The sequence below is a fragment of the Pithys albifrons genome, chromosome 3 (genome assembly GCF_047495875.1).
Source record: "Pithys albifrons albifrons isolate INPA30051 chromosome 3, PitAlb_v1, whole genome shotgun sequence".
Taxonomy (NCBI): domain Eukaryota; kingdom Metazoa; phylum Chordata; class Aves; order Passeriformes; family Thamnophilidae; genus Pithys; species Pithys albifrons.
In genome coordinates, this window is record NC_092460.1 from 7,557,866 (window position 1) to 7,585,373 (window position 27,508).

General features: G+C 49.2%; 1 protein-coding gene across 2 annotated transcripts in view; it reads left to right on the top strand.

The window, feature by feature from the left end:
- PRICKLE2 (prickle planar cell polarity protein 2) overlaps nt 1-26,975 on the top strand; it is a 104,524-nt gene extending 77,549 nt beyond the window's left edge. For both annotated transcript variants that reach the window (XM_071550318.1, XM_071550319.1), the window contains 6 exons: nt 7,152-7,265; nt 8,986-9,123; nt 9,785-9,988; nt 11,663-11,849; nt 14,164-15,027; nt 25,376-26,975. In XM_071550318.1, the coding sequence (XP_071406419.1) occupies nt 7,152-7,265; nt 8,986-9,123; nt 9,785-9,988; nt 11,663-11,849; nt 14,164-15,027; nt 25,376-26,244 (2,376 nt within the window). In that variant the 3' untranslated portion in view covers nt 26,245-26,975. The remainder of the gene's footprint in view (nt 1-7,151; nt 7,266-8,985; nt 9,124-9,784; nt 9,989-11,662; nt 11,850-14,163; nt 15,028-25,375) is intronic.
- Nucleotides 26,976-27,508: the final 533 nt, after the last annotated feature.

Genomic DNA, 27,508 nt, shown 5'->3' on the forward strand with positions numbered 1-27,508 from the left:
TCAACAAACTGTTTCACTCCTCAAGAGACTAAAGTTTTGTGTGCGCCGAGGAAGGAGTAAAACAGACCAAAGCACTCCTGTGCCCCAAACATGTATAATAATGGGGAGCAAATAGCTAATTTATGAGCCAGTAGGGAAAGGACAAAAGCCCCAGGAAGAGCTCTACCTTCCTGGCAGGGCAGGGTAGATGGGAAGCTCAGGGTGCTGAAGAGAAGCTGTAACTCCTGAACCACACTCCCAGGAGCTGCAGCTGCCTCTCATTTTGCCCCCTAACACACGTGCATGCTGAAGTATTTTAACCCAAAAGCTGCGTTTCAGCACATTTCAAAAGCTCTCCAGTTTCACTTTGAGGTAGCGGTAAGTCCATCACCTTTCCAGTGAACTCTTTCGGTATCTAAATAGCCTGGCAGTTAGCGGCTCTTATTTCAAGGCTGAAGCTGTCTAAATCCAGCCCCCAGGCATCGGACTGTACCGAATGCTTCCCAGCTGCTGGATGGAGCAGCAATCCCGCACATGGAATGCTTTTTCCATGTGTGATGCAATTGCTGCGTGACTTCGGGGCAGCTGGGGTGGGTTAGAAGATCCTGGAGCTATTCCCTCCACCCTGGAGCAGAGCGGATGTAGGAGTGTGAGTACATCCCATGCTGCAAAAGAAAACATGGCAAAACCATGTGTCTGGGCTTTTGGTCCGTTTCTGTATGCTGGGATGTTGGCCTGATCGTGGTGAGCTGATGGAAGCTGTTAAAATTACTTAATCCTTGAACAATCTTATTATCAGGGAGGGAATCAACTGCTTTTGGTGGGCCCACAGAAGTAAAGCCGCTCACCTGACATGGTTTGCTCAGTTCTGAAATTTGAAGCAGCTGTGTGGTGGTCAGCAGAGGTTAGAAGCAGGGGAGGAGAAGGCAGTGGAAAAGTAAACTAAAAAACCCTGGAGTACTCATTGCAGCATGCATTTACAACCTTTCCATGTTGCAGCATTATGCTATTGTGCTATCCTATGCCTTAGAAATCCAAGAGCATTTTAATTGTGATACCCAGGGGAATGATCAGTGATGATCAGTGCTGCAGATGATCATTATCACTCCTGATGCTCCAGGGGACCTTGAGCCCCAGAAGAGCAGCTCTGCTGGTCAGGACCTCGCAGCACAGACTCATCTTGGATGCTACTGAAAGGACTGATCTGGCTCCTTTTAATCCAAATTCAATTTCTGCTTTAAAAAAGAAAATCATGTCATACACTTTCACAAGTCTAAAATGTGTGGATGTACGGCCTTCATTTAAATGCTCCTCTTTGATGCCAGCAGGAAGCAATGTTTCCACGGGATCTCTTACAGACCAAGAACTGCTCCAAAGGCTTGGCAGGAATGGATGTCATTCTCAACTGGGAAGCAGCAACACTCAGGCGCCTCGGCTGCTGTTAGCCCTGGGAGAGGAGCGTGTGGAGAGTCGCAGACCATGCCAGAAAAAATAGCACTTAGAAAAATGATTTTTCCTTTGTTCCCTGACTTTGTCCCTCTGACTTGGGAGCCGATTTCCAAGAGCAAACTCAACATTGTGGGATGCCGGACTGCCCGGCGCCATAGATTGCATCTGCCTCCTATCACCTTGTGCCGGCACACGAGCACATTCCTGAATCTGGGGCTGATACAGGTCTTCTCCCTGCTGGGGTTTCAGGGTCTTGGGGGGCATTGTGGATCCCTCTGGGATGCGTGCCTGGCTGCATCCCCACCCTTGGCAGACCCAGCCAGCAGTTTCCACTCTCTTCTCCATTTCGGAGCATCTGGCCTTGCTGTAAGAATTGTTTGCTTCAAGAAATAAATAAGTGCTTTGTATTCTAATGGCCTTGGAAAAGAAGGACATGCCAGATTCGGGCCAAAGCACACTGAACCCGTTTTCCAGGCTCACACGTGCTGTCATCTGTGGAGCTCGTGTGTGAGCCGACGTGTATGAGCACTTGCAGCATTTCGCAGTCACATTGGGAAGGTTGTTTGCATGTATCTTGTTTGGGATTTTTCTCCCTTGCTTTTCCAAGTGAGGCCAGCTGGAATGAGAGAAATACTAAAGCATCGTATTTGTTTCTCTGTCCATTTTAAGTGCTCAGTGTAAAAGATCATTAATGCCTGATGTGTGTTGTTCAGAAACCAGTACTGGGGAGGAGCAGGCAAGCCACAGGAGCAGCCCTGCTCGCCTGGGCTTGTCAGAGCCACTGGCTGCCTTCCTCCCACTGTAGCCAAATCCTGTGGGAGCTCACACACAGCGAGCCGGGGATGGGGCCACGACTGAGCACACACATAAATGTGCCAACAGCTCCCTGTGCAGTGCTGCAGCACATCCCCCAGTGGTGTGGAAGGGACTGCCAGGGCTGTGGTACCCCCGCATGGTCCCAGGGGAAATGAGACAGTCCTGGGCATGGGGGGATGTCCGACAATGCTGGTCTGCCTGTATATTGAACAGTATGTGATGATCTACTGCGCTGTGCCTGAGCAGTGGCTGACCCACCAAGGTCCCCTTTCTGTGGACATCTGTGTGCACACAGACCAACACGTCCTGCCCTTGCAGGGCCCTTTGCAAAAACCTTGCAGATGTTTTTGCAGTTTGTTTTGTTTCGTTTCATGAAAGCCAGGCGGGATTGCCCAGCTGGATGTGCTGGAGCTGTGAGGGCTGAGCAAGTCAGCACCCGTGCCAGGACACCACATGCTCCTTTGTAGTCCATCCCAGTGGCACAGTCATCCCAAACAGCCCGGTTTGGTGGGGGCTTTAGTGTAAGCGGTGTTGTACTCAGGGCGAGTACAATCAAACGCTACTTCCCAACAGCAATTCAGGGCATAAGAAACATGACGTTCCCCCTCCACCTCCTTTAATTCATTGATCAAAGAGATGCTTCATCCACTAGCTTAAATTTGCGGGATGTTTGCAAACTTTTCATTCTGGGAGGTGCAAGACTTTGCTCACAGTTATGCTCATGTGGGTTTTGTCTTTGGTCACCCTGGGACTGTCAGGACAAGCTACAATCCTGCCTTTATTTAGCAGGGCCAGTGTAGGTTTGTAAACAGTCAAAAGTTAAACTGGAAACATACTCCAAACCTAGGAAGACTGCAGAACACAAAGGCATTTGTAAACTATTGTAATTACTTTCCTCAGTGCCTTTGAATAAAGTTGGCTCCACTTTAAAGGCTTTTTCCTACCCTCATTTTACATTATGTTCTTTCCTTTCTCCTGGTTTCTTTCTCTTTTAATTTCTATCTTCCCCTCCCCTGTCCCATGCCCCCTCCCATTTTAGCTTTGAGCAGCTATTAATTTCCAAAATGTGTATCAGTTTTTGTTAGTGAAACTTGGTGTTTGGACATTTTCCTTTTGAAGGTGAGAATAACACCCTGGGAAGATGAGTATCTGTTGTGCTGGGTTCTGGCGTCACAGAGCTTGTCCAAGTGCCTGGCAGACCTCACCTCCCTGGGGCGGGATGGGGCTCGCCCAGCTGGCCAGTGTGCCACAGCACCCAGCACCCACAGCTGGCCTGGTGTCCAGTGCACTGGCCAGCCTATCCTCAGGCATCTGTGACCTCATGATGTTGTCTGAGGCCTTATTTTAACTCACAGAATCATAATGCCGAGTTGGAAATGACCCACCAGGGTCATTGAGTCTAACTCTTAGCCCTGCACAGGACCCTAAGAGTCACACCATGTGCCTGAGAGTATCGTCCAAATCCTTCTTGAACTCTGTCAGGCTTGTGTTCCAGATTCCTGTGGAATTTCTCTCATCCAGATGTAAGCAGAGGTCAGAGCGAAGCAGGGTAAGTGGAGAAACTGCGGGTGAACCTAGTCCAGCCCCACAAGTGACTCCTGTGCGTGAATGATGCTTGTTGGGATAATCATGGTCAGAGCAGATCTGATGCAAGGGGAAATAGGAGTGTGTAGAGCTGCTGTGTTGTACGGCAGAAGTATTTAATTATAAAACAGTTACAGATACTGCACTATTTAAAAAGGAAATGTTATCCATCCAGGGTCATTGCCCCTCACTGTTATCCTTATCTGGGTGCAGCTCATGTTGCAGAGCCTGTGAGGGCAGTGAGGAGCCGTCTGCTGGTGTGTGGGGGGTCTGGACCTGGCCCTTCAAGGCTCAGCTACAAGGCTTGTGCGTGCTCCAAACCAGAGCTGGACGGGGGAGTTACTTTAATGTAAAACAGTGACCTTTTGTACAAAAGCAAAGTGCAGACTGAGCAGTTTTACTTTTTCAGCAAGTTAACATTTTCTGCAGGCCTTTTCTCGGAAATGCCAGATTGATCTGAGAATCCCCTTTTCCTTCTTTATTTTTACTTATTCTTGAGCCAACTGCTCACTCTCCGGGTTGGAAATGCAGCCGGCAGAGCACAGAGGCAGGGACACTGTCCCTCCATGCCTTGGCTCTCCATACAGGGAGCTGGGTGCATGCCATGGGAATGGGTGCTGGATTGGAGAGTGTTAATTGCACAAGCCTGGCTTAATGTCAGCCTGGGCACGAGGTGTCCTTTTGCTCTTCATCTGCACTCTGGATGGATCTCTTGGGATTGGAGCAATGCCTTAGGTGAAAGGATCTGTGCATCCCTGAGGTTCAGGTTTGTCCCCAGGAAGGATGGTGACTGGAGGAAGCCATTGGCAGGCATAAGGATTTCTTCCCCCATGATACATCCTGCAGGCACTAGGCAAAGACTGGCAGCTGTCTCCATTCCATCCTCTCCTTGAGCAGCCCTGCTGAAGGTCCCCCTGGCTGACATGGATCCAAAGCAAACCCTTCCAGGTTATTTCAGGCAACAGAACACAGGTTGGAGCCTGTTATATTTATTTTGTTTTGCTTCTCAAACTAAATTGCCCATCCCTGCCGAGCTATGTTGCTGGTGTGATGGGAACCAGTTCACATGGACCTGCTGAGACTAAATGGAAAACTTCCCAGCGGAAGCAGGAGCAGACCTGGGCACGTACGACCCACCGCATTGGGCTCCAGGAAGGCAGCGCCCAGTCTGCCAAAGGAAGAACTCCCAATTCTTGCTTTTTGCCCAGGGTGAGCGTTTTAGGGCTCATTGCTTTAGGAATTTGGCGGCTCTTCAAAAAAAGAATAATTTATAGTCTCCGCCAACTTCAAGGACTTGGTGGGCAAAAAAGCTTCGTTGTAAGAACTGAAAACACAAACTAACCAATGTGAGCACAAGGCAGAGTGAGCAGCCTGTCCGCACGTGGGGAATGTGGCAGGAGAAGCCAGCTGGAGCGTGTGCCGGCCAGGCAGGCGCAGCGTGGCAGTGCAGAGGCCTGGCAGCCCGGGAAAGGATGTGGCAGCCAGGGCATCACTGGGAGATTTTCAGCTGCAAACTCTGCTACAGACTTGCTGCATGAACTCAGGGAGCTCATTTAACGTCATGATGCTGCAATTAGTCCTTTCCAGTGTGTATATTTGCTAACTTGTGTAGCACATCATAAGAATTTAAGTGTTTTTAATGTGCTTTGATGTCCCTGGATGAAGGATGCTCTATAAATGCAAAGTAAGTACTCTAATGTATGTAGTTTGTTTTCTTTGTAACATAACAAAATGCTTCGCAGCCATTCTTTCTTTGACAGTTTTCATAGCTGGTGGGTCTGTTTCTGCTGTGCCTTAGCAAAACAAATTTAGGGGTTTGCAGTGGCATATGCTCAGCCTGTTCCTCAGCTTCGTGACATGAGCAGTTCCCTTGTCATCAACACTGCAGAGTTACGGGTGGAAATCTGCTAAAAATCTCCCTTTCTGAAAAACCTGATGATGAGAAAAGGTGGATGGTGACATCAGTTTGGGGAGAAGGAACCATAAATTGAGAAAAGCACTGGAGCAGCTCTGCTTGCAGGTAGCTCTGAACAAGAGCAGGGAGTGAAATGAATGTGAAACAATTATTCCTGAATAAAGGCAGGTTTGGATATTTATTCTGTAATAAAAGGGTATTTCTTTCTGTGGAAGGAACTCTGTGTATGACCCACCCCTATCAGCCTGCGAGCCCGCAGGTGAGCTCACTTGCCAGTCAGCCCTGTGTGACCTGGCTCTGTGTCCTCATCCCTCCTGTGACCCACAGCAGCTTGTCATCCACAGCTGCTGTGGGGTTGTGTGGGCAGAGAGGGCTTCTCTGGGGAGAGCCAGCCCAGGTGGTGCTTTCTAGACCAAAGTCCAAAACATACAGCAAGGGAAAAAGCTGATCAGAAGCCACTGCAAAGGAAATGTCATTTGGGAAAAGCCCTGTGAAAGCTGCGGGCGGTGCAGCCACTCCAAAATGAATTGCTGAGAGCTGAGGGAGCATCTCAGGTCTAATCCCACTGTGGCAAAAGCAGAAAGCTGTATGTGCTGGCAAAACAGCCTGCATCTCTCTAGCCAAGAGCAGATTTAAGGAAGCCAGCCAGCCTTCTGCTGCTGCCCAAGGATCTGGAGGCATCTGAGTCTGCAGAGAATCCCAATCCCAGCTGAGCTTTCCCTTACCTTTGCCTTGTCCTGGTTCTTCCCAAGCTGTTCATCATCACAGTGGCCATTTCAGAGCAGATCTTCTGCCAGTGAGTCCCTTCCTGGTGCTGGCCCGGCCCTTGAGTGCACGTCTCAGGTGTGGCAGTCGGAGGAGAGACGCTGGGGTTCAGGGTGTGCTTCCTCTCCGGGCTGCAACTGCACTCCCAGCTCCGGGCACGCCGTTCCCCAGCCTTTTTAATAGCTGATTTTAATTACTCGCTCTGAGACAAAAGAGAAAAACTAAGCCTTCCAACAGATTTTATCTGCTATTTACTTCCACAAATTGCTGCAGAAAAAAGCCCGGAGGGTTTTGATGGAGGTGGAGGCTGAGATACCCGGCAACTCGGAGGCTGCTGGGGTGCAGCCTTCTTAACCTCCCCTGCTGAGGCAGGTGCTGACACATCCCCGCAGCCGGCACAACATGCTCACGCTATGGAGGCTGACCGAGCAAACGGTAACGCGCCCGCTGCCTCGACGTGGCTGCCACCCCTCTTCCTCGGAGGAGAAAAGGCACTAAAACCAATGCAGCTCCTGGCCGTGTTTCTGTGCTCAGAATCTTTGGGAAGACCCAGCGCCTGCTGGCTTGGGGTGGCTGCTGGCTGGGCATGGAGACATGGGTTCGGCTGGGGAACCCCTCTGCAGTCCCCTCTCTTGCTCCATAGGTGCACCAGTACTACAGCTGCCTGCCCGAGGACAAGGTCCCCTACGTCAACAGCCCGGGAGAAAAATCTCGCATAAAGCAACTTCTGCACCAGCTGCCACCGCATGACAACGAGGTCAGTATCCAAAAAATGTCCTTGGACATCAGCAGGGCTGTGGGCAGAGAGTGGATGCACTTCCTGGGGTTGCTTGTGGGGGGCATGGCTCATCCTTTCTTAACTCATTTTGCTTTTCAGGGAGGTTTACTTGAATTTTGGCCATGTTGCTGTTTAAGCGGCTGTATTTGCTTCCTGCTTTGGTTGTATTGGAGGTGGGGAGTTGTTTGCCTTTAAAGTTAAGATTTTTTAATCATCTTTCTTCAGTTCTCTGAAGTACAAGCATTTTATCAGCCCTTGGAGGCCTGAGCCCTGTTAAAAGTGGCTTGTAATGCTGTTGAGATCATCTAGAGATAGATCCAAAGTTGCAAAAGCCTTTTCCCATGTGCTGCTTTCAACTCACCTTGGGAGTGGGAATGAGCTTGCCAAGGAGGGGCTTCACTTGAGCTGAGCCTCGTGAGCTGGGAGAGCCTGGGAAGCCGGAGGTTGAGTCAACACCAGTCAGAGCAAATAAACCTTCTTACATCTCACAAGAACGATGTGAGGCAGCAAAAAGGGTCTGGTCTTTGATGTCCTGATCTCACCAGTGAGAACACTGGCTTTTGGTAACCCACAGAATTTCCCTGTGTAAACAAAAAGAATCATCTTCATGCTGCTTTCTGAAGAAGCCGCTCTGGAAAAATACATGCAGGTAACTTGTTTGATCTAGGTCAGATTTTAACAAGTTTGCCTGCACGTGGCTGGGTGCCACGGGCACAGCACAGCGCTGCCAACGCAGGGAGAGCTCCAGGCACTGGGAAGGGGCTTCTTCCTATACACCCTTGGGCCCCAACCTGCCTGCCTGCTTCCCTGGCATCTGCTTGAAACCCACAGCCTCCAACAGCCAAAACTGGGAGAATAAATACGCACACATGCTGCTACTGCAGCCCGTTTTGCTGCAAGTTGGACACATGAGTCTGCGTGTATTTTCTGCAAATTGGCAGATTTTGCATCCAGTTTCCCCTTGTGCTCAGTTTTGCCCCTTTGACCTTTCAAGGTGTGTTGGTTGCTCACTGAATAACCTTGCTCGGCTCCATGAGTCTGCTCTCCCAGGTAACAGAGGCTGGATTGGGTACTGGTGTTCCATGTGACCACCTTGGCTCTTCACTCATACTCTCCATTGAGATGCAACCAGCCGAGAGCTAAGCCTGCATGATGAAAATAGCCAGGAAAACCTCAGAGTTTTATAAGGGAAATTGCATCATTCATTGTTTGTATCCTTTTATTTTACTTATTTCCTTGTTACTTTACAATGCAGAGGTTTTGGAAATGTACAGACTTGACCCTGTGCCAGAAGAGTAATTGACAAATCATTGAAACTCCATCAGTTGCACAGGGAAAAAGGGCTGTGCTTTGGAAATGCCAGTGGAATGTTTTGAAGACCTCTGCCACAGGAGGCTGGTGGAGAAGGCAGGAGAAGCATCAGTCCAATTGCTGGTCCGGGTGGGATTCTTGAGAATACAACTTTTAAGAGTTTTCTACAAACTGAGCACCCAAAGAGCAACCTTCATCCTGCCCTTTGGGTGCTCATCTCAACCTCTTGAAATTCTGACCAAACCCCAGAATGACTGAAGCCCAGACACCTGGATTTCTCCAGTCTCCCCCAGGCCAAGGGCAGAGTTTGCATACCCTCCATACAGAGGTTTGCAGGGCCCATGGGACAGGGACCCTCCTAACACTGAGCATCACTTGTGTTTTTTAGGTCCGCTATTGCAATTCTTTGGATGAGGAGGAGAAGAGGGAGCTCAAACTCTTCAGCAACCAAAGGAAGAGGGAAAATTTAGGGAGAGGCAATGTTCGGCCATTCCCTGTAACCATGACAGGAGCCATCTGTGAGCAGGTGGGTAGCGGCTGATAAACTGGCACTTGAATCACCCAAGTTAAGTGAAGCACCTCTCCTATGAAGACAAGCTGAGAGACTTTTGATTGTTCAGCCTGGAGAAGAGAAGGCTCCAGGGAGACCTTAGAGCCCTTTCCAGTACCTAAAGGGGCGACAAGAGAGCTAGAGAGAGACTTTCCCTATTGCAGGGGGAATGGCTTTAAACTAACAGAGGACAGGTTTAAATTAAATAATGGAAAGAAATTCTTTATTGTGAGAGTGGTGAGGCACTGGCACAGTTGCCTAGAGAAGCTGTTGTTGCCCTGTTTCTGGAAGTGTTCAACACCAGGTTGGACATGGCTTGGAGCAACCTGGTTTAGTGGAAGGTGTCCCCATCCATGGCAGAGGGAGTTGAAACAAGATGATCTTTAAGATTCCTTCCAGCCCAAACCATTCTATGATTTTATGAAGCTCCTGGGAGAAGCACCTGCTCATGACCCCACCAGGTATGAGCACTGGGCTCTGTCAGGGTGCGTTTCAAGAGCAACCTGCAATATTTGATGTGGAGTAGTAACTTCAGCTCCTGACATTATGCAGAGGGGAGGTTGTGACGGCAGCTGGTTGACGATGGGTGGCAATGGGCTCACCCACAGCCCTCATTAATCACTGGCTTTTTGGACAGTGTGGTGGCCAGATCAACGGAGGGGACATCGCTGTCTTCGCCTCGCGAGCGGGACACGGCGTTTGCTGGCACCCTCCCTGCTTCATCTGCAGCGTCTGCAATGAGCTCCTGGTCGACCTGATCTACTTCTACCAAGACGGGAAGATCTACTGCGGCAGGCACCATGCTGAGTGCCTCAAGCCCCGCTGCGCCGCGTGTGACGAGGTAAGAGCCAGCTCACCCCAGCATCTGCCACAGATGCTGCTGCCTGTGGGGGTGGCATGAGAGGATTCCTCTTGCTGACTGAGTGGCATTTCCCCTCCATCCACCCTGGCTTCTGCATGGAAGCATGCACACAAAATGTGATGACTTGGCTTTGCCAAGGGTTCAAGCAAGCTTTTCCTAAGGTTTCAGGTATTCTTAGTTGCAGTCTGCCTGGGCCTGTTCTGAGATCTGTCCTTGTCTATATGCAGGGAGCTGGAGGGGTTCTTTGAGTGTTTCCTGTCGCAGCACAGCCCCTGTACTGTTATTTTTGCCCAGGCTGGTGTGGTGGTCCTCCCTTCTCCTCCATTTTCCCAGAAGAAGCCTCTGCTGAGATGAGTGCTGTGTTTCCTACAGTCAGTTGTGTCTGAGTACATGCTGAGCTGAAATAGGTCTTAAGAGGGGCGATTAACAGGCTATGGGAAGCTGAACAAATGGAATACCAAACCAATATAGAAAACCATGCAGAGTCGTCTCTGAGTTTTTCTCAAGTGTCAATCTCTGTTTAAAAGGCTGGTGAAGGAAATTGTTCTGGTTTTTAGAGTTATGAAAACCATAGTGTGGAAAACCATACATACTATAAATAATACCACGTCGTATCTTTGTAAGCGTGTAATAGTAAATATCCAAGGCTATATGCACTTCAAATATAAAGAGCATTGACATATGTATCCAATTAAATTTGTAGCATTACCAGTAAAAACACAACCCCTGACCATTAGAGTGGCCCTATTTCTTTGTGGCTTAGGCTCAGTAATTTTTTTCATGTAGTTTTTATCGCTGCAAATTCTCATTTAAGTTTTTCTTTCATCTCCTTATTTAACACGCTTTTCTTCCCCTGAAACATCCAGTGCTAATGGTGAGAAAGGGTAAATCAGGGCTAAGAGGATCTGTAGGTGAAAAGCTTTTAGTGTGTCTTGTGCCAGAACCAGAGGAGCAGAGCCGGGCCTTCTTGCTCCCTTAGCTTGGCTGGGGCATTGAGATGGAGTGGGAATGGGTAGCAGAGAGAGCAACAAAGCATCTGCTGAAAACATTTTAGATGGCTGCTTCACCAGCCCACCCCTTATCAGTGCTCTGAGTCTCAGTTTCCTCCTGGTATAATGACTGCTTTATAAGCACATGGGATAGGGGGGTGGTGACCATGAGGAGCCAGGTAGTCCCCTCTTCTCTCCCCAGCAGAGAGCTGCCACTTCTCCTTGTGTTTTTGCTCATCCTTTGTGCTCAGGCCCCTGTTTTGGAGATGGTTAAATGTCTTCCAGTAAGTGCCTGCTCTGGTCTTCAAAAGTCCATCAGATCAATAGGTTGTATATAAGCATGTTTTATTACCCTGATCGACCCCTCCAGGTGATGGATGAGTTTTGTGTGCACATTACTCTGCCTTAACACTTTGTAGTCTGGGCAATAATGTGCTCTTGAGGAATTTGCATTTTAATGGATTTTCCTAAGGAATGGTGGGCGCCCCTGCCACAAGCCATGGGAGTTTCTCGTACAGGACTGAAGAGGCCAGCTGTAAAACTTGGAGGCTGTATGAGCGAATGGGCACAGCTGCCCCTCACAGGCGGGAGACATGAAGGTTGGTGCCCACGTCCCAGAGCCCATCTGACCAACTCTGCTCCACAATTGTGTTTCCCTCCACAGATCATTTTTGCTGACGAGTGCACCGAGGCCGAAGGGCGGCATTGGCACATGAAGCACTTCTGCTGCTTTGAGTGTGAGACGGTGCTGGGGGGGCAGCGGTACATCATGAAGGATGGGAGGCCCTACTGCTGCAGCTGCTTCGAGTCCCTCTATGCCGAGTACTGCGACACCTGTGCCCAGCACATTGGTACGTGCCGGAGGGCAGCCGGGCAAACCTCTGCTTGAGGGGTTGTTTCTGTTAAAGCTGTGGCTTTAAGTCTTTTACAACACTATGGGGGTGCAGGCAGGCTGGGATCTACTCCAGCCCTAGGGCATCCAAAGGTTCTCATGTTCCTGTCCTGCCCCACCAAGGAGGTAGCACAGTGATTTGTTTGGTTATAGCACTATTTATCTCTTTTTTGTAGTCAAGAGAGGGGAGGATTATCAGAGGGCATCTCAGGAGCTGTGGCAGCTGGTGGAAGCTTGCTCTAGCCTAATACAATGCTTGCTTTTTTTTCTTTAAATCGCATTTCTCTGTGAACAGCCTGGCTCTTCACAGATTTTTCCCATCCAGACTTCCCAAAGGATCTCTGTCAGAAAAGATGCTTGTTCATTAGGCATCATTGTTTTTATTTGCCTTTTTCAGTCAACCCGCAGATAGATGTTCTCAGACAGAAAGAAATAATGCATCAGAGTCAATCTGTGTTTCTAGAACAGTGATTGCAAATGCACTTTATTCAGGGGGCTATGCTGTCCCCCAGCTGGTTGGGCTGGGAAGCACCTTGCTGCTCTCCCCAGTTCCCTTTGCCCCTTGGCTGAGCACTTGCTTGTGAGCACACAGGCAGCTCGTCCTTTGTCCGTAGAGGTGAGCTCACATGTTCAAATATTTCACGGGCTGCAGAGAAAGAAAAAACAACCATTTTGCTCTTGTGCAGCAGCCAGATGGCACGGGGAGGGGAAATTCAGGGCTTCAGTGAAGCACTCGGAGAATGTGTTTGCTGTGACCTGCAGCACATCCTTCCCAAAAGCTCAACTGCAGAAGGGTGAAGAAGCAGCTGTTAACGCTTCCTGCTTGCTCCCTTCTCTGTGCTTCCCCTATCTGCTGTCCTTCACTCTGGCTGGAGCCTGCTGACTTTCAGGTTTTCAGGGTAAAATGCCTGTTTTGATGCATTTGCACATTTCTAGGAAAGGATGGACTGCACCATTTTGCTTCAAGTTGCTCATAGTACTCACTGAGTGCTGTGCTTAAGAGCCTTGTAAATCAGAAGTAAGCATGTGCTTATAGCTTGCAAGGCTTGGGTTGGGGAGGTGAGGATGGTGTAAGAAGGCTTCACTCTTTCCTCTGCAAGATGGCTTTGGGCATTGAAAAAGGAGCTGATAAAATCCCACCCACCGTCTTGTCTCTTTTCTGCCCACAAGTGTAGCATTCCAATCTGTATAAATGCGTTTCTCTGGCTATGAGGGGAGAAAAAACACGATTACACTGAACCTAATTTAGCTTGGAATAAAACAGACCATTAGCATACTGCTCATTTACAAGTTACCTGGCAGCACTTGGCCCCCCAGTGACATGGGCACGGATGATGTGCAGGCACATGCTGTGCACAGGGCGGGTGGAGCATCCACTGTGCTGGCCAGCCCACACCATGCACGGCAGTTTCTCAGGTAACGAGGGCTTTTGCCATGAACAGCAGCTTAAAAAAGTGGATAAATGTTGTAATTGAAACCTCAGGAGCTTTGCTCGCAGCTCTTACTGAGAGCATCGTGCAGATGTGTGCTCCCTGGGGTTTCGCTGGCGGGGGACAGACTGTCTGCATTAATTCCCTTACTGAGCCCAAGGGGGACCTGTGAAGCAACCCAGGAAATGTGGGTAGGTGTAAGGCAAGGGTGTGTGTTTGATCCCTGGGGCCCAGCTCTTTCCATTCTGTTTTGGAACAGGGGCTCCAGAAGCCAAAATACAGTTGAAATGGGGCCGCAGTAGCAGCAAGGGACAGGGATGTCATCTGCTCTGTTACATGCTTAATCAAGGCAGCACAAATTCCTCATTATGGTTCAGTTGGAGGCTTTTTGTTTTTTGAAATAGGCAGCATATTATTCTTTGACTTCAAGGACTTTACGAAGAATTTCTTGCATTCCTTTGCTTTATGATCGGAAATATCCCCATTTAATACAAAATAGCTTGAGGCATGGTTCTGCTGCCTTTCCCAACATTGAGTAACTCCCAAGCAAAGGCCTGGAATTAGAATTGGGAGGAATTAGAAATGGGATTAACTTTATGCATTGAAGAAGCCCTGAAAAAGGACTTTTGAGACTCAAGTGCATGTCACTCACAGGGGATCACAGAGTCATAGAATGCTTAAGGTTGGAAGGGACTTTCATGGTCATCTAGTTCCAACCCCACACCATGGGCAGGGACACCTTCCACTAGACCAGGCTGCTCAAAACCCAGTCCAGCCTGACCTTGGTGGAGGTGTTAACTGCAGTGCTAAGTGGCCCTGAAACTGTGCATCTTCCCTCTCAAGGTATCGACCAGGGCCAGATGACATATGATGGCCAGCACTGGCACGCCACTGAGACCTGCTTCTGCTGTGCCCAGTGCAAGAAGTCCCTGCTGGGACGGCCCTTCCTCCCCAAGCAGGGGCAGATCTTCTGCTCCAGGGCCTGCAGCATCGGTGATGACCCCAATGGCTCTGACTCCTCCGACTCGGCTTTCCAGAGTGCACGAGCCAAGGAGTCGCGCCGCAGCGCCAAGATTGGCAAAAACAAGGGCAAAGGCGAGGAGGGAGCACGCAGCCCATGCAACCAGCTGCAGGTCACCTCCAACCGTCTCTCCACCGACGTGGACCCGCTGTCCCTGCAGATGGATCTGCTGAGCCTGGCCAGCCAGACACCGAGCCTCAACAGGGACCACTTGTGGAGGAGCCGGGATGAGCTCTATCACTACGGTGGCAAAATGGAGCAAAATCAGTCCCAAACGCCTCTGCAGCTTCTCAGCCAGTGCAACATAAGGACCTCCTATAATCCCAGCCAGGTCCCGGGCTCACAGCAAGATTTATGGGCAAAGCATTTCAGCAACCCAAAGAGGAGCTCCTCACTGGCAATGAAGAGCCATGGTGGCAGCTTCATCCAGGACTGCAGAGAAGACTACTACTCGGGGAGGCTTCGCTCGCAGGAGAGCTACAGTGACATGTCCAACCAGAGCTTCCCTGAAGCCAGAGGAAGTGTCAAAGTCCCCAAGTACGAGGAGGAAGAGGAGGGTGGGATGCCAACACCACAGTGCCGCACCCGTCACCCCATCAATGCCCTCAAGTTCACAGAGGACCTGACGCCCACCGAGCAGACTCCCCGGGGCTCCATGGAGTCCCTCGCGCTCTCCAATGCAACAGGTATGTCACCTCTGCTCCATGTCACCCATAGACCACCCCATGCCCTCCATGTGCTTTGAGTCCCTTGTGCTCTGGGTCAGTGCGATGACAGGTGTGTTCTCATTTACAAGGGTGACTGACAGTTTGGGCACAACTGCTCAGTGACACGGGCCCCAGTGTGCCTGGCAGCCTCTCTCCCTTTGCTTGCTTGTTTACCAAATGCAGAGTTTTATAGATGGATAGCCTTTTTGTGCAGCTCAAAACAAGTGTTTTCAAGTTCTTTAATCCTCCCTTTTGTGAAGAGAGGAGGAAAACCAAGGCCAGTTGCTAACATAGAGACAAGATTTCAGGCTTCAGTTCTTGAAGGACTGCTGTCAGCTGCCCTTGAAGGCTAAAAGTGTTTTTGAATGCTTTGAAATAGACCCAGTTAACCACTTTTGAGTGTTAGGCCATCCTCAAGCATGTGACTAGTTAAAAGATATTCCTCCCTCTCCACGTACAGCTCTTTAACTCCTCTTCCCCAGTCCCTTGGAAGAAACTGCAGGGAAAAGCCAGGCAAGATGCTTGTCCCATCAGGCTGAGCCCGTTTCTCATGAGCACATCCCAGGGTCATATTTCTCAAACCTCTCACCCCAAACATGTTTGGGTTTCATTTGTGTCTGCGGGGATGGGTGTGCGTGCACAGACGTGTCTGTGTGGGGCTCTGGTCCACAGCCAGCACTGGGCAGTCTCAGTCCTTCCTGCAGCTCGCTCTGCTCCACTCACATGGCACAGCTATCCTTGCTTCTGAGTCCCTCAGCAGAGAAAACTTCTTGGAAAAGAGAAAAACTGAACCTGGTTTGCTCGTCAGAGGCACTGCCTTGCTGCTTCTTTGCGGTTCCCCTGGCTTTTCTCTGCTCCAGACAGCAATGCTTGGATTTGGGCAGGTCCTGCACCTGAACTCCTGCAAAATGGAGTCTTTCTGCCTTGTCACAGGCAGTGAGCAGCCTGTGTAGTGTTTGGTACCTGGTTCTAAGGGTCCCCCACAGGGTTCTGGCACTGTGTGGTGGGGATGCACTGGGCCCGTGGAAAGCTGAGTCCTGCTGAACCGAAGCTCTGAGCTCTGCCTTGCCTGGATGGACAGATTTGCTCTGCTATGCCCATGCCTCCTCACCCACTCCCAGGGTTTGCTGTATTTGTTTAGGGAAGCTGCCAGCCCCTGCCAAGATGTGAAATGATCTCTGTGTTCAGCCAGAATCTCCCTATCCAGCAAGTGGCAGAACAGGGGGGAGAGAAGCTAATGAGCTGGGAAGAGTTTTACTCAAACAGCCTCAGATACACACAGAGGAGAAATAGATGTGAAATGGCGAGGGAGTTGGGAATTGCTCTCTGAAACAAGGTTTCCCTAAGCAAAGCTCCACATTTCCAAAGCTGGTTGTATTCCTGAAAACTCGTGTTGTGTAAACCTCATCAGTACAAAGAGTCTTGAGCAACACCAAGCTCGAATGAGTCGTCCCTGAGCAGTGGAGCAGTAGTTGCATGCTTTGGAACTGAAGTGTAACAAATTATTGGGGATGCAGGTCAAGAGACAGGAAATGTGGCAAGGTCTTTGTATTAGAGTGAAGATCATTCTGTCTTTCATTTTAGAAACCTTTTTAGAATGCTGGGAGGGAGACCTCCCAAAAGCAACCATCCTCCATACAGAGCCAAGGTATGAGTTTCTTTATGGGCAGTGCCTGGCTTAACATTTCACTTTTTTCTTGGTTTCTAGAGCAGATGCTTAGCATGATGGGGCTTGCAGTGAAGGTACACCATTCCTCTGCAGAGTGAGGTGATAATATTTTTATTAATTTGTAAGGTTCTAATAATTTTCCTTGCTCTGGGAGCTGGCTCAGCTGAGCTGGGGGCACTGCAGCAGCAACAGACAGCTACCCCGGGGCCATGTCTGCAATTATGGAGAATACAATTATCATCCAATTTAATTGGCAGCATTTTGAGGACAGGGAAACTTAGTGACCTGGACAAGTTCTGTGGGAGAGCAGGTCTTTGGGCAGGTGGTGTCAGGGCACAGTATCCCACTACCTGGCTTTTCCCATCTCTGAGGTCTCTGCTGGGGCTGAGCCAGCTGCCCAGCAAGCACCCCACAGAGCTCCCTCCAACACAGCCTGGGAGTGTGCCTCACCCCCTTTCCCTCCACCCTGCATTCCCCAGCTCTGCTTTGCCAGAAGCTCCTAGGCATCCACATATGAGGTCCCTTTGAGCTACCGATGCTGCACAGTTGCTCCACCTTATAAAGTGAAATAATTAACACCGCATCCATCTAAGGTTTTATGGCATCGCTGAAAATGTTCTGGTTTTTATAGGGAGCTGAAGGGCAAACAGTCCCTGACCTGCAGAGCACATGTTAAAAGCTGGTCCCTCCCTGGCAGCAGATTTTGCTGTGATGTTTCTATTACAACTTAACTGCTAATTATCCGGAGACGTCAGTAAATGCAGATAACTTACGGGGTGTGCACCATAATCCTTGTCCTTTGGCCGGAAGACTGCCTGCTGTGAACAGATGTTGTTCCCTATAATATTTCAGGGTCAGCCATTGTGTGGGTCAAGGTCTATGTGACCTCAATCTCCTCCAAGACCCCAGGTTTCTACCTTACCAAAAGGCTCTGTTTAATCGCTTTAAAGCCAATTCCTCATGGGTTAGTAAAGAGGTGAGACACTGTGTTAATCCTGGGCACGTGCCCTTACAGTGCTGGGCTGTGCTCTGCTGTCACCATGGGCAGTGATGCACCAGCAGACACAGGAGGGGCAGAGGTGGCTCTGACCTCATGCTCAGTTTTGGGGTTTGAATTAGGTGGGAGTGTCTCTCCTGTCTCTGGTTTGCGCTTGTATAGCCACAAATGCTGATGTGATTTAAACACTGGTGGAGGGTGTCTCTCCTTCCCTTCCATGTTTCTGTTTGAAAATCCCTTTTCTGCCATCAGCCAAAGACTGCAACAGACTTTGATCCACTACAGCTTGGAGACTGGGTCCTCCTCTTGCCAAACATGTCCATTAGATGGAGAGGCAAAGAGCAAAATATATTTCCTAGCCCTTTTTCCAAGAGGGAGTCAGTTTTGCTGATGTTATAATTTTTTGTTATCCTTTATTTCTTTTGGCTGCTTTTGCCTTATTTTTATGGCATTAGCAACAACACAAAGCAACACATCCTGTAGCAATGTTTACCTCATAGCTCCCTGCATTAAGCAATCAGGACAATGCTAAGATGGAACTTGTCCAGGAAGCTTTGCTCATGATGAGAAGCCTGAACCTACCAGAGGTTAATCACTTCCCAGAAGATACTCAGTCCTTCAGCCCTGCTCCCAGTGCTTGTGCTTGTGCTTGTGCTTGTGTTCCCCTCTAAAAGGGTTTTGCAGGTGCTGTGTGTGCCTGGCAGTGGAATTAGAAATCAAGAACTGATCTCTGCTGATTCTGAGCAGTTAGTTCCACAAAATGCCAGCTGGTCAAGTAGCCCACTTAAGAAAGTACCTGCAGGCTAAATGTTATTCTCTGAGACCAGTCTATGTGAGCCCCTTGCAGAGAGCAGGAGTGCTTTGGATGGAAGTAGAAGTCACACTGAATGGTGACACTGGTGTATGCAAAGGAGGAATAGATTTTAAGCGTTCCTTGAAAAATGAGTTTAGGTGAAAGGAACAGCCTCATCTATCACAGTCATAAATCCAGTTAAAAAATTATTAAACAGCAGTGCTGTTACAGAGTGGAATGTGATTTCAGTTGTATGGCACCCATTGCTCCTGTCATCAGTGTTATGAGATACCCAAAGGCCCCAAATAGTTTGTTTTTCCAGGATTAGACAGCAACTGTGATATACCCAGCAAGCGGAGAGAAAGAACATAAGAATATACTCATGGGTCAGGGCTGGTCCCTGCATGTCTGAGTTGTAGAGTGACCTGACAGCATCCTCTGTCTCCAGTCCCTCTTCTTCCTCTGCTTGAGGAGGAGCCGAAAGCTGCGGGGCAGGTTAAGGGAAAAACAAGCCATGTTCCTCAGGGCCAGGCTATATTTTCTGGAGAAACATCCATTGACCCAGCCTTTCCTGCACTGAGGGCTTGGGAGCAGCTCCTGAACACCTTCAGGGGCAGCAGGGAGGTATGAGGGGTCCGGAGGGTGGTCCTCATCCCCATGTCCTCAGTAGCACTGCATCCCATGCAGGCTTCTCTCTCCTGTAGGCTGGAGAGGGCGGCTGCCCCAGGCACTCCAGCTGAGTTAGACAAGCCAGGAAATGACACATTTACTATTCCTGGCTTTTTCTAAGAAAAAAAGGAGGCTTCCAGCTCTCCAGCATGTTATCATTCTCTTTCTTCCAGACATGGGCAGCGCGAAACTGCTTCTAAGTCGGACATGAGATCCCTGGGAGGACTTTTGAGACCCAGCTATAACATCTCCCAATCCAAGCTGGATAATTTCAAAACCCATGTGAAGGTGGAGGTTTTCCATCCGAAAAGCCCAATGCCAAAACACTACAAAACTGTCAGGAATGTTTCTTCTCCCCCTCACTCGTCTCTTGAGGCTGAGCAGTGGGAGGTTTGATGTGCCTGCTGCAGGGATCAGCCACAGGCATGGCTTCACCCCATTGGTGTCACATGATGGTGCAAAGCACAAGGGGTAACAGCCAAACCAGAGAGAGAACCAAAATTGACTTGTAGAAGGAGATGTTGTCAGAGTAAGCAACAGCACATCATCCCTAACCCGGCATGTTGGCTGTCCTGCCTTGTCTGTGGACAGCTCAGGAGCTGGGGGTGCTACTGAAGGGGTTATAGGGAAGCTTTTAGCTTAAAATCAACCGCTTTCCCAACCAGGACTAGCTGACTTCTTTCAGCAACCTGCAGAGAAGGACTAATTGGGTGGAAAATACTCCCTGACACCCATGAGTGGCATATGGGGGCACACCATGGGAGACTGTTGAGACTGTGACCCACTTGACGAGTGCTCTGCCTTCCCCCAAATTGTTTAGTTTCCACGATTTCTAGTTACATAAGGGTTCTGCTTTATTTCTGCACGCCCTGAGGTCGCTCAGAAGTGAGATGGGGCTGAGCTATAAACAAAGTCCTGGGCAGGCTGTTTCTCCTTAGGTTCCTTTTTAGTTCTTGGGATTGACCTTGAAATAAACCCTGTTTGAGAGGTGGTGAGGATGCGCCTGCCTGATGCACTGGGACAGAAGGCTGGACACAAGAGGTGCTATGCTTGTCCCCTCCTTAGCCTCTATACCTGCATTTGAAAATTTGGCTATCAGGGCTGGGTGCCAGGTTTTGGTGCTGTCAGGCACCTCTGTAGGGCTCAGGTGGTGAGGGCTGCAATGCACAGGTGTATGTGTACACTGTGATAAATGTAAAGGCAAAAAGCAAGCGTCAGCACAGCCCTGTTTGTTTGCAATATCCTAAGTCAGGGCATTTTGCATTCCCCTGCCAGGGTGAAGCAGCTGATGCTCTGTCTGCAGTGGGATGCTGGCTCACCCCATGTTAGCCCAGCTTCATGAGGAGTTTGATTTAATGGGGGCTGGGAGCTGCTTCCCCTCACAGGGGGCTCCGTTCCCAGCCTCACACACAGCCTACGCACTCTCTGCGGCCTCTCTGCTGTCATTGCCGAGTGGTTTAATAATTCATAATTAATGCAACTTGCAGCCCCGGTTTAGCAAAGCATACAGCGGGATTTAAGTGCCTCTGAGTGCTTTGTTGTGGCGAGGCTGTAGAGGTGATGTTCACAAGGGATAACTTTATGCTGTCACTTTGCTTATTTGGGTGTTATCTCCCTTGGCAATGTTTATGGGGTAAACATGGTTCTTAATAGGGGTGGGGAAGGACTTCAGAGGGGATTGTGCAGTGTTCTTAGCAAAACTTAATGTTAACCAGAAACCTGCTTTGTGTCCCTGGCGCTATAACCAGCTCGAGTTCTGTATCGAACACCCGCAGACGAGCTGCAGCTCTCACTTGTGCTCGTCTGAAAGGCGTGTGTTTCCATGGCTCCAGGGTGAAATATTGAGCCTGGCAGCCCCACACAGCCGAGAACGGCAGCAAAAAAACCTGCTGTGTTCACGTGTGCCACTGTGCTGGTGCCAGTCTGGCTATGGGATGACCACCAGCTGATGCACAGTGCTGATGGCAGCAGTTGCCATCTCTCCTCTTACAGTGCAAGAGCCTCTGGGGCAGCCAGTGATGGATGTGCTCAGTGTCTCAGAGCAGGAAATTTTGGTGGGAGTTTTGTTGCCTCACGTTTTTGCACCCTTGGTATGGTCTTGTGATGTTGTAACAACCATCCCACATCATGGGCCAGAGCAGGGCTCCTGCTCCCCTGGATGGCCTTGGGAAACAGATTCTCAGGTTTCCTTGTTAGAAAATGTCAGGGCTGTGTCTCCCCTTGCACGCTCTTTCTTTAAGTTGGGGCTCACTCAGGTTATTAGCTGTGTTCCCAGATGAAACACTTCATTAAGAGGGAGCTGCAGCAGTTGTAAATAAATACTGGTAATTCAAGAAGATGGGGCCTCGTGCACAAGTGTAGCTCTGGAATGGCAGATAACCTCTGGAGAAAAGGGTTGGTGCCACTTTTGAACTGTCCAGGGCAGTGGAGCTGCCCTGTGTGTTCCTGGGCATCCTTGACCTTCAGGTGCCAGGGAAACCCGCTGGTGCTGGACCTTGCCCCAGCCGCCTTCTGCTGTGATTGCGCAGGGACAGTTTTCTTCTCCAAGCTGAAATTTTCCTTGCAGGAGTCAGCAGACCTGGAGAATAATGTATTCCCTCCTCTTGCAAGCATTTTTTTCCATATTTGAAGGCTGTTATTATATCGCCTTTAGCCTTCTCTCTTCTAGACTAAACAATCTCTGCTCTTTCAAACTTTATTCTCAGGTTATATTTTCTAGATGAAATTTTTTTAGACAAATGGTTATTGCTGTCCTCTGAACTCGCTGCAGTCAGACTGAAGCTATCCTGGCTTGCTCCCACTATGCTTTGCTGAGACTTTGTGGCTCCATAGAGAGGGACAGGATCATTTAGAGAGCTTAGAAAGACTAATCTGGGCTAACCTTACGATGCTTTACACCTTGCATTGGCCTAAATGTAAAGTTCAGCCTGGAGGCACCTTTGTGTTTTGTGAGGGTTATAAGTTGCATCCTTGACCTCATACCTGCTCTGGGCAACATAAGAGACATGGAGAGCTCTTGGTGCCTTCAGTGATGCTTGAAAAGCACAGCTTTGCTCCTGAATGAGCAGAATGAATCCTTTGCTGTCACCATGAGCAGATAAAATTAAGTTTCCCTCTCCCAGTCCCACTGCTTGCACTGTCACTTCATAGTGTGGCTCTCAGAAAAAGGCATGTGCAGGTGCAGCCTGTGCAGTCTGCCTGGGAAGATGCATTTGGTCCTTAGCAAGAAGTTTTTCCCACTCTGTCATATGGAAAAATGAAACCATTGGATGTCAGGGTGGTTTTGCTTTGCTGCAGCCTCCCAGGCACAGGCTCTATCACACCCCAAGTTCTGTGTGCTGGCGACAGTGGTGGACATGCTCTGTGCTGGATTCCTCTTACAGTCATCATTTTCCCAGCAATTCAAGATCTTAAAACATGTACGTTTAATTATAATCAGACTGTCTGGATGAACAGCCAGAAACATCCCCTGATTAAACCTCATGCTTTGAGCATGAGCCATGTGTGTATTGCAGGCTACTTATTTGAACTCACTGTCCCTGACCAACACTTCCAAGGAGAAAAGACTAAAACACTCATGGTCTCTGCTGGAGGTGTGTATGAGGGGCTGGAGACCCCCATCCTGCACAAACTAAAGTAGTGAAGCTCTGGCTCTGCCTTTTCTGAGCTGGAACATCCTGCTTATCACAGTATGCTTTACTCCTGGAAGAAAGAAACAGGTTTCACTGTTGGTCATCCTGCTCAATCTCAACCACATCATTCCTGCCCTTGATGTGGAGAAGCAGATGTATTTTGTTTAATTTAAAAATATTGTTTAGCTCTTTCCATACCTCCAGAGCCTCTCCCCAGATGCTCATTTTTATTCTTGCTGGATGCAGGACGGGAGGAGGGAGATGGCTGTGAGGAGCAGCCTAGACCTGCAGGTACCATCCAATGCAGCTCATGCTGGGCGCAGAGCACCAGCTTAACTCACAGTCCTGTGAGTGGGACGAGGTCAATCCCTTTTAAAAGATGCTGCCAAAATCAACCTGTTGATGCCACAGAAGCATCCTGTGCTGTTGGAGCTGCATTCCTGCCCAGCACTGCCATTACTTGTTCTTATTGTAGAGCTGCGCTGCTTCTCTTAACGAAGGGCTGTGTAAATGTCATTTTCCTCAGTGTCAGCTATTGTCTGACAGGTCTGATTAAGGCCATATTGGGCTGCCATAAATCCCATGATTCACGTTGGGATGAGCTATGCCAGCGATCCTGCTGTTGCTCTGGCTCTTCCCGAGGTCTTTACGCATATAACTGAGTTACTTTTCCTTCACTGAGTGCTGTTGGGCTCCTCACAGTGGCACAGGAGGGACAGAAGATCACGGCTCCAGCAGGAAGGAAAAACATGCCAGGAATTGTTCACTCCCATAATAGGAGTGGGAAGCATGGGTGGGTAGGTCTTCAAAGGGGACAGAACTGTTCCCAAAGGGCAGTGGGCAGGTTGGGTTTGTTAACTCAGGATCAGTGTGGGTTAGGGGAAAAAAAAAGGCTTGGAGGAGCTGGCTTGGAAAGTGTGTCCTTTTCAAAACAAAACAAGGCTTTTCTTTTTTTTTTTTTATTTAACCCAGGCCCCTCCCCTTTCCTGCAGCATTCAGAAATCACCTTCACTTTACATTCTTCGGTAATTATAAACTCCAGAAACATCCCTATAAACAGCAGAAAAGCAAAGGAGCAGGGAGAAATGGTTGCGGCACTGGGGATCGGGAAGCAAAGCCAAACTATGTGAGAGCCAGTCATAGTTAAAGTTCTCTGTGCTGCCACCGAGGGGAGGGTTTGGAAAATCTTGTCCAGCTTTGCAGTATCTGTTGATCTTTTTAAGGCTGAATCCAAAGAAACCCTGAAGCAGCTCATGAGTGCAGTTAGTGACAGCAGCCCTTGTTCAGGTTTGGCAGCAGCGGCTAATGCCGAAGCAGCTGAGCTCTCAATGAAATGCAAACAGCTTTAGTTAAGAGAAAAAGAAGTTTGTTCTTGAGCTGTGGGCTGCATTGTTATTTTTTAATTAATTTAAAAAGTCATAAATTCTCAATGATTGCATAAAGGTGGTGCGTCACGTTGGAAATCCTGATGATGGTGCACAGCTCTCCCCGTTGATTTTACACCAAGAGGTTGTTGGAGAGGGATGGGGAGAAGAATGCCAAAGCAAACACTCTGCATTTGATTTGGGATGAAATGGATTTCCTTTGAAATAACTTGCGAAACATGTTGTCCTGAGCTTGCAATGCAAGCACTGACTGCTGCTGGTTGTCAAGCCAACGGGAAGATAGAAAATAGTCAGGAAACACCCATAAAACAGGCCAAGGACTAGGGCAGTGAGGGGTGCATTGTTTCTTCTTGTTGGGTAGGTACTGAGCAGACACCCCACTTCCCTACTGCCTGGTGAAGGCTTTCTGGGCTGGAGGGAAAGCACCTTGCAGGAGCTCAGGGCTGGTTGTCACATCAGAGACGCAGTGAGTCACCATCCCAGGCAGGGCACCTCAAACTGGAGCTGATGTTCCTGGCTCCTGCCCATGCACTTCTCCCTGGATATCTGCAGGGACAGCCTGACCCTCCCACTGTCCTGCTGCTTATGGGAAGCTTCAAAAGACCCTCTTGGCTTGGGTGTTTCCTTGCCTCAAGGGGAACCCAACTACATGCATATGGCCAAGGCTGTACCTTTGGTCCCCCCACAGGTGTCATTCAAGGGATCTGTGCAGTGCAGCATGGTAACAAGCCTGAATTAGTGGCCCTGTTGTCATCTGCCCCTGACATGGTTCAGTTCTCCAAGCACAAGGTGTGTGTGCTGGATCATGGCACCCCAGTTATCTCAGCGTGCAGGAGGCCTCAGGTTACCTCTGACGCATGATTTCTCCCTGGCATCGCTGGTTATTCCTATCGAGTCGCAGACAGTGTAGACATATGGGAAAGGAAGTCGTGAAAAACAACTTGGAGTCCAACTCAAAACACCTTAAATTGGTGTGATTTCCCCAAAGGAGAAACTGCCTGCTCTTTAAAAAAAATAAAAATGCTCCCTTTGAAAGGGCTCTTCAGGACATCATTGAAACCACTGAGTTATTTTTTAAAGCAAGTCTTGGGCCAAAACCAGCCCCCACCCTGCATCTCTGCTGATAGAAAATTCTCCTTCTTAACTCTCTTTTTTTCCTTCCTTTGCCCTTTCCTTGCAAAGGCCTCTCAGCAGATGGTGGAGCCAAACGCCAGGAGCATCTCTCACGGTTCTCCATGCCTGACCTGAGCAAAGACTCGGGTATGAACGTCTCGGAGAAGATGAGCAACATGGGGACCCTGAACTCCTCCATGCAGTTTCGAAGCGCCGAGTCCGTGCGCAGCCTGCTGTCGGCACAGCAGTACCAGGACATGGAGCCCACACTGCACGACCTCGCCAGCCCCCTCGGCTACCGAGAGCGGCCATTGCCGGGGCGGATGCACCAGAGCTTTGACTACGGCAGTGGGGTGCCTGGGGGCAACCTGGGGGCACAGGAGGTCCCCAGACACGCCCCCATGAGCGAGCGCACGCGCCGGCGAACTACCCTCCGGGATGATGACCGTCACTACCGCCCACATCGGCCCCGGCGGTCTCGGCGCTCCCGGTCGGATAACGCCTTGCACCTGGCCAGCGAGCAGTGCTACCGGCTGAAGGAGAGACCCTCCCTCCGAGCCAGGGATGACTACGACCCATTCATGCACCAGAGGAGCTACAGAGAGACTGTGGAGCAGGGTCCCCGCAGGGATGTCTACGGCCACTGTCCCCGGACAGTGTCGGATCTTGCCTTGCAGAACCACTTGGGCGAGAGATGGGGGCCCTACTTTGCTGAATACGACTGGTGCTCCACCTGCTCCTCCTCTTCGGAGTCTGACAACGAGGGCTATTTCCTTGGGGAGCCCATTCCCCAGCCCACCCGCCTTCGGTATGTGACCAGCGAGGAGCTCCTGCACAAGTATGGCTCGTACAGCATGCCCAAGTCTTCCACGGTGGGTGCCAGGGGACAGTTGCACAGCCGGAAAAGACAGAAGAGCAAAAACTGTATCATATCCTAATGGCATCCTTGCCAGGCACCTTGGGAGAATGTAAATTAATTCACAATCTTGCACTGTTTTAGATCATGTAAGTGCTTTTATTGTAACAAAAAAAGGCCCGAAGAGGGGATTTGTAAGAAGGTTGTAGACTGGCTTCTATAAATAGTCATAATCCTGGGCACGGTGAATATATTTTGCACATCTTACTTTGGAGAAAAGAATTAAAGAAGTTCACTTTAGCCTGTAATATTTACCCAGTAGTTTCTCCTCCTTCTCCCAGATACTGCCACCCCTTTGAGCTCTGTTTGTCCATTCGTTTTGGTTGCCACTATTGACTCAGCATCAGTTTGCCAGTAGCTTTTGCTTTCCACCACATTTTTGTTTTCCATTAGCCATGTTGGTAGGTGATCTGTCTCTTGGACAGTGTGGGAGCCTAAGTTATTTCCATGGTTGTAAATGCGATGTAAATGACAGTTTGGAGAAAATATTTTTGTATTTTGTAATATCAGAGGAATTTCTATATCTTAGGAGTCACTGGGAAAATGCATACACATTCAGAATTGTTTTCAGCCAGAGCAAACCAAACCAAATGGATCCCCCTTTCCATTTCATCACCAAATTCCTTAACTATATTAGTGAGACTTGAGTTGTCATGGTTTTTTGAGGTTTTTTTTTTTGTTAACCCTTTTTTCTGTTAATTTGTTTTGATCCTGGTCAATAAAGAGAACATTTTCTAATTCATTAGATCTTGAGGAAGCCTCGGTGGCATTTTGAAGTCTGCTCACAGACTGTAATTCACAGGTACAATCCATCAGTCAAATACAGAAACCCTGATAGCTGCAAAAGGCACTTTTTTTAATTATTATTATTAAGTAGGAAAAACAGACCTACCAAATGTCTGCAACATTGTAAATGACCAAAGCTGGAGAAGGAATTTCACACCTCTGTAGAGAAGCTGAAGTTACTAAACATTGAACTATTATTTGGAGTAAATAAAGTGTAAATGGTGCAATTGTGTGATGTCAGCATGACGTTGTTTTGAATATAGACTTGTCTTATGGTGCTCTAGTCTCCTGGGTTATGTTAACTGCTGTTCATTACCAAGTGGAAGTCTCAATATTGCCTACTGCCTAACAAGATATGAGAACACCTGCAATCTGCTCCCCGTGGGCCCCATCCTGCCTGATGAGATGCCCTCACCCCTCTGAGGCCATTTGGGGCCGAGGGGAAGCTTGTCCCCTGGGTGGGCTCAGCCCCTGCCACAGAGCCAGGACAGCCCTCACGT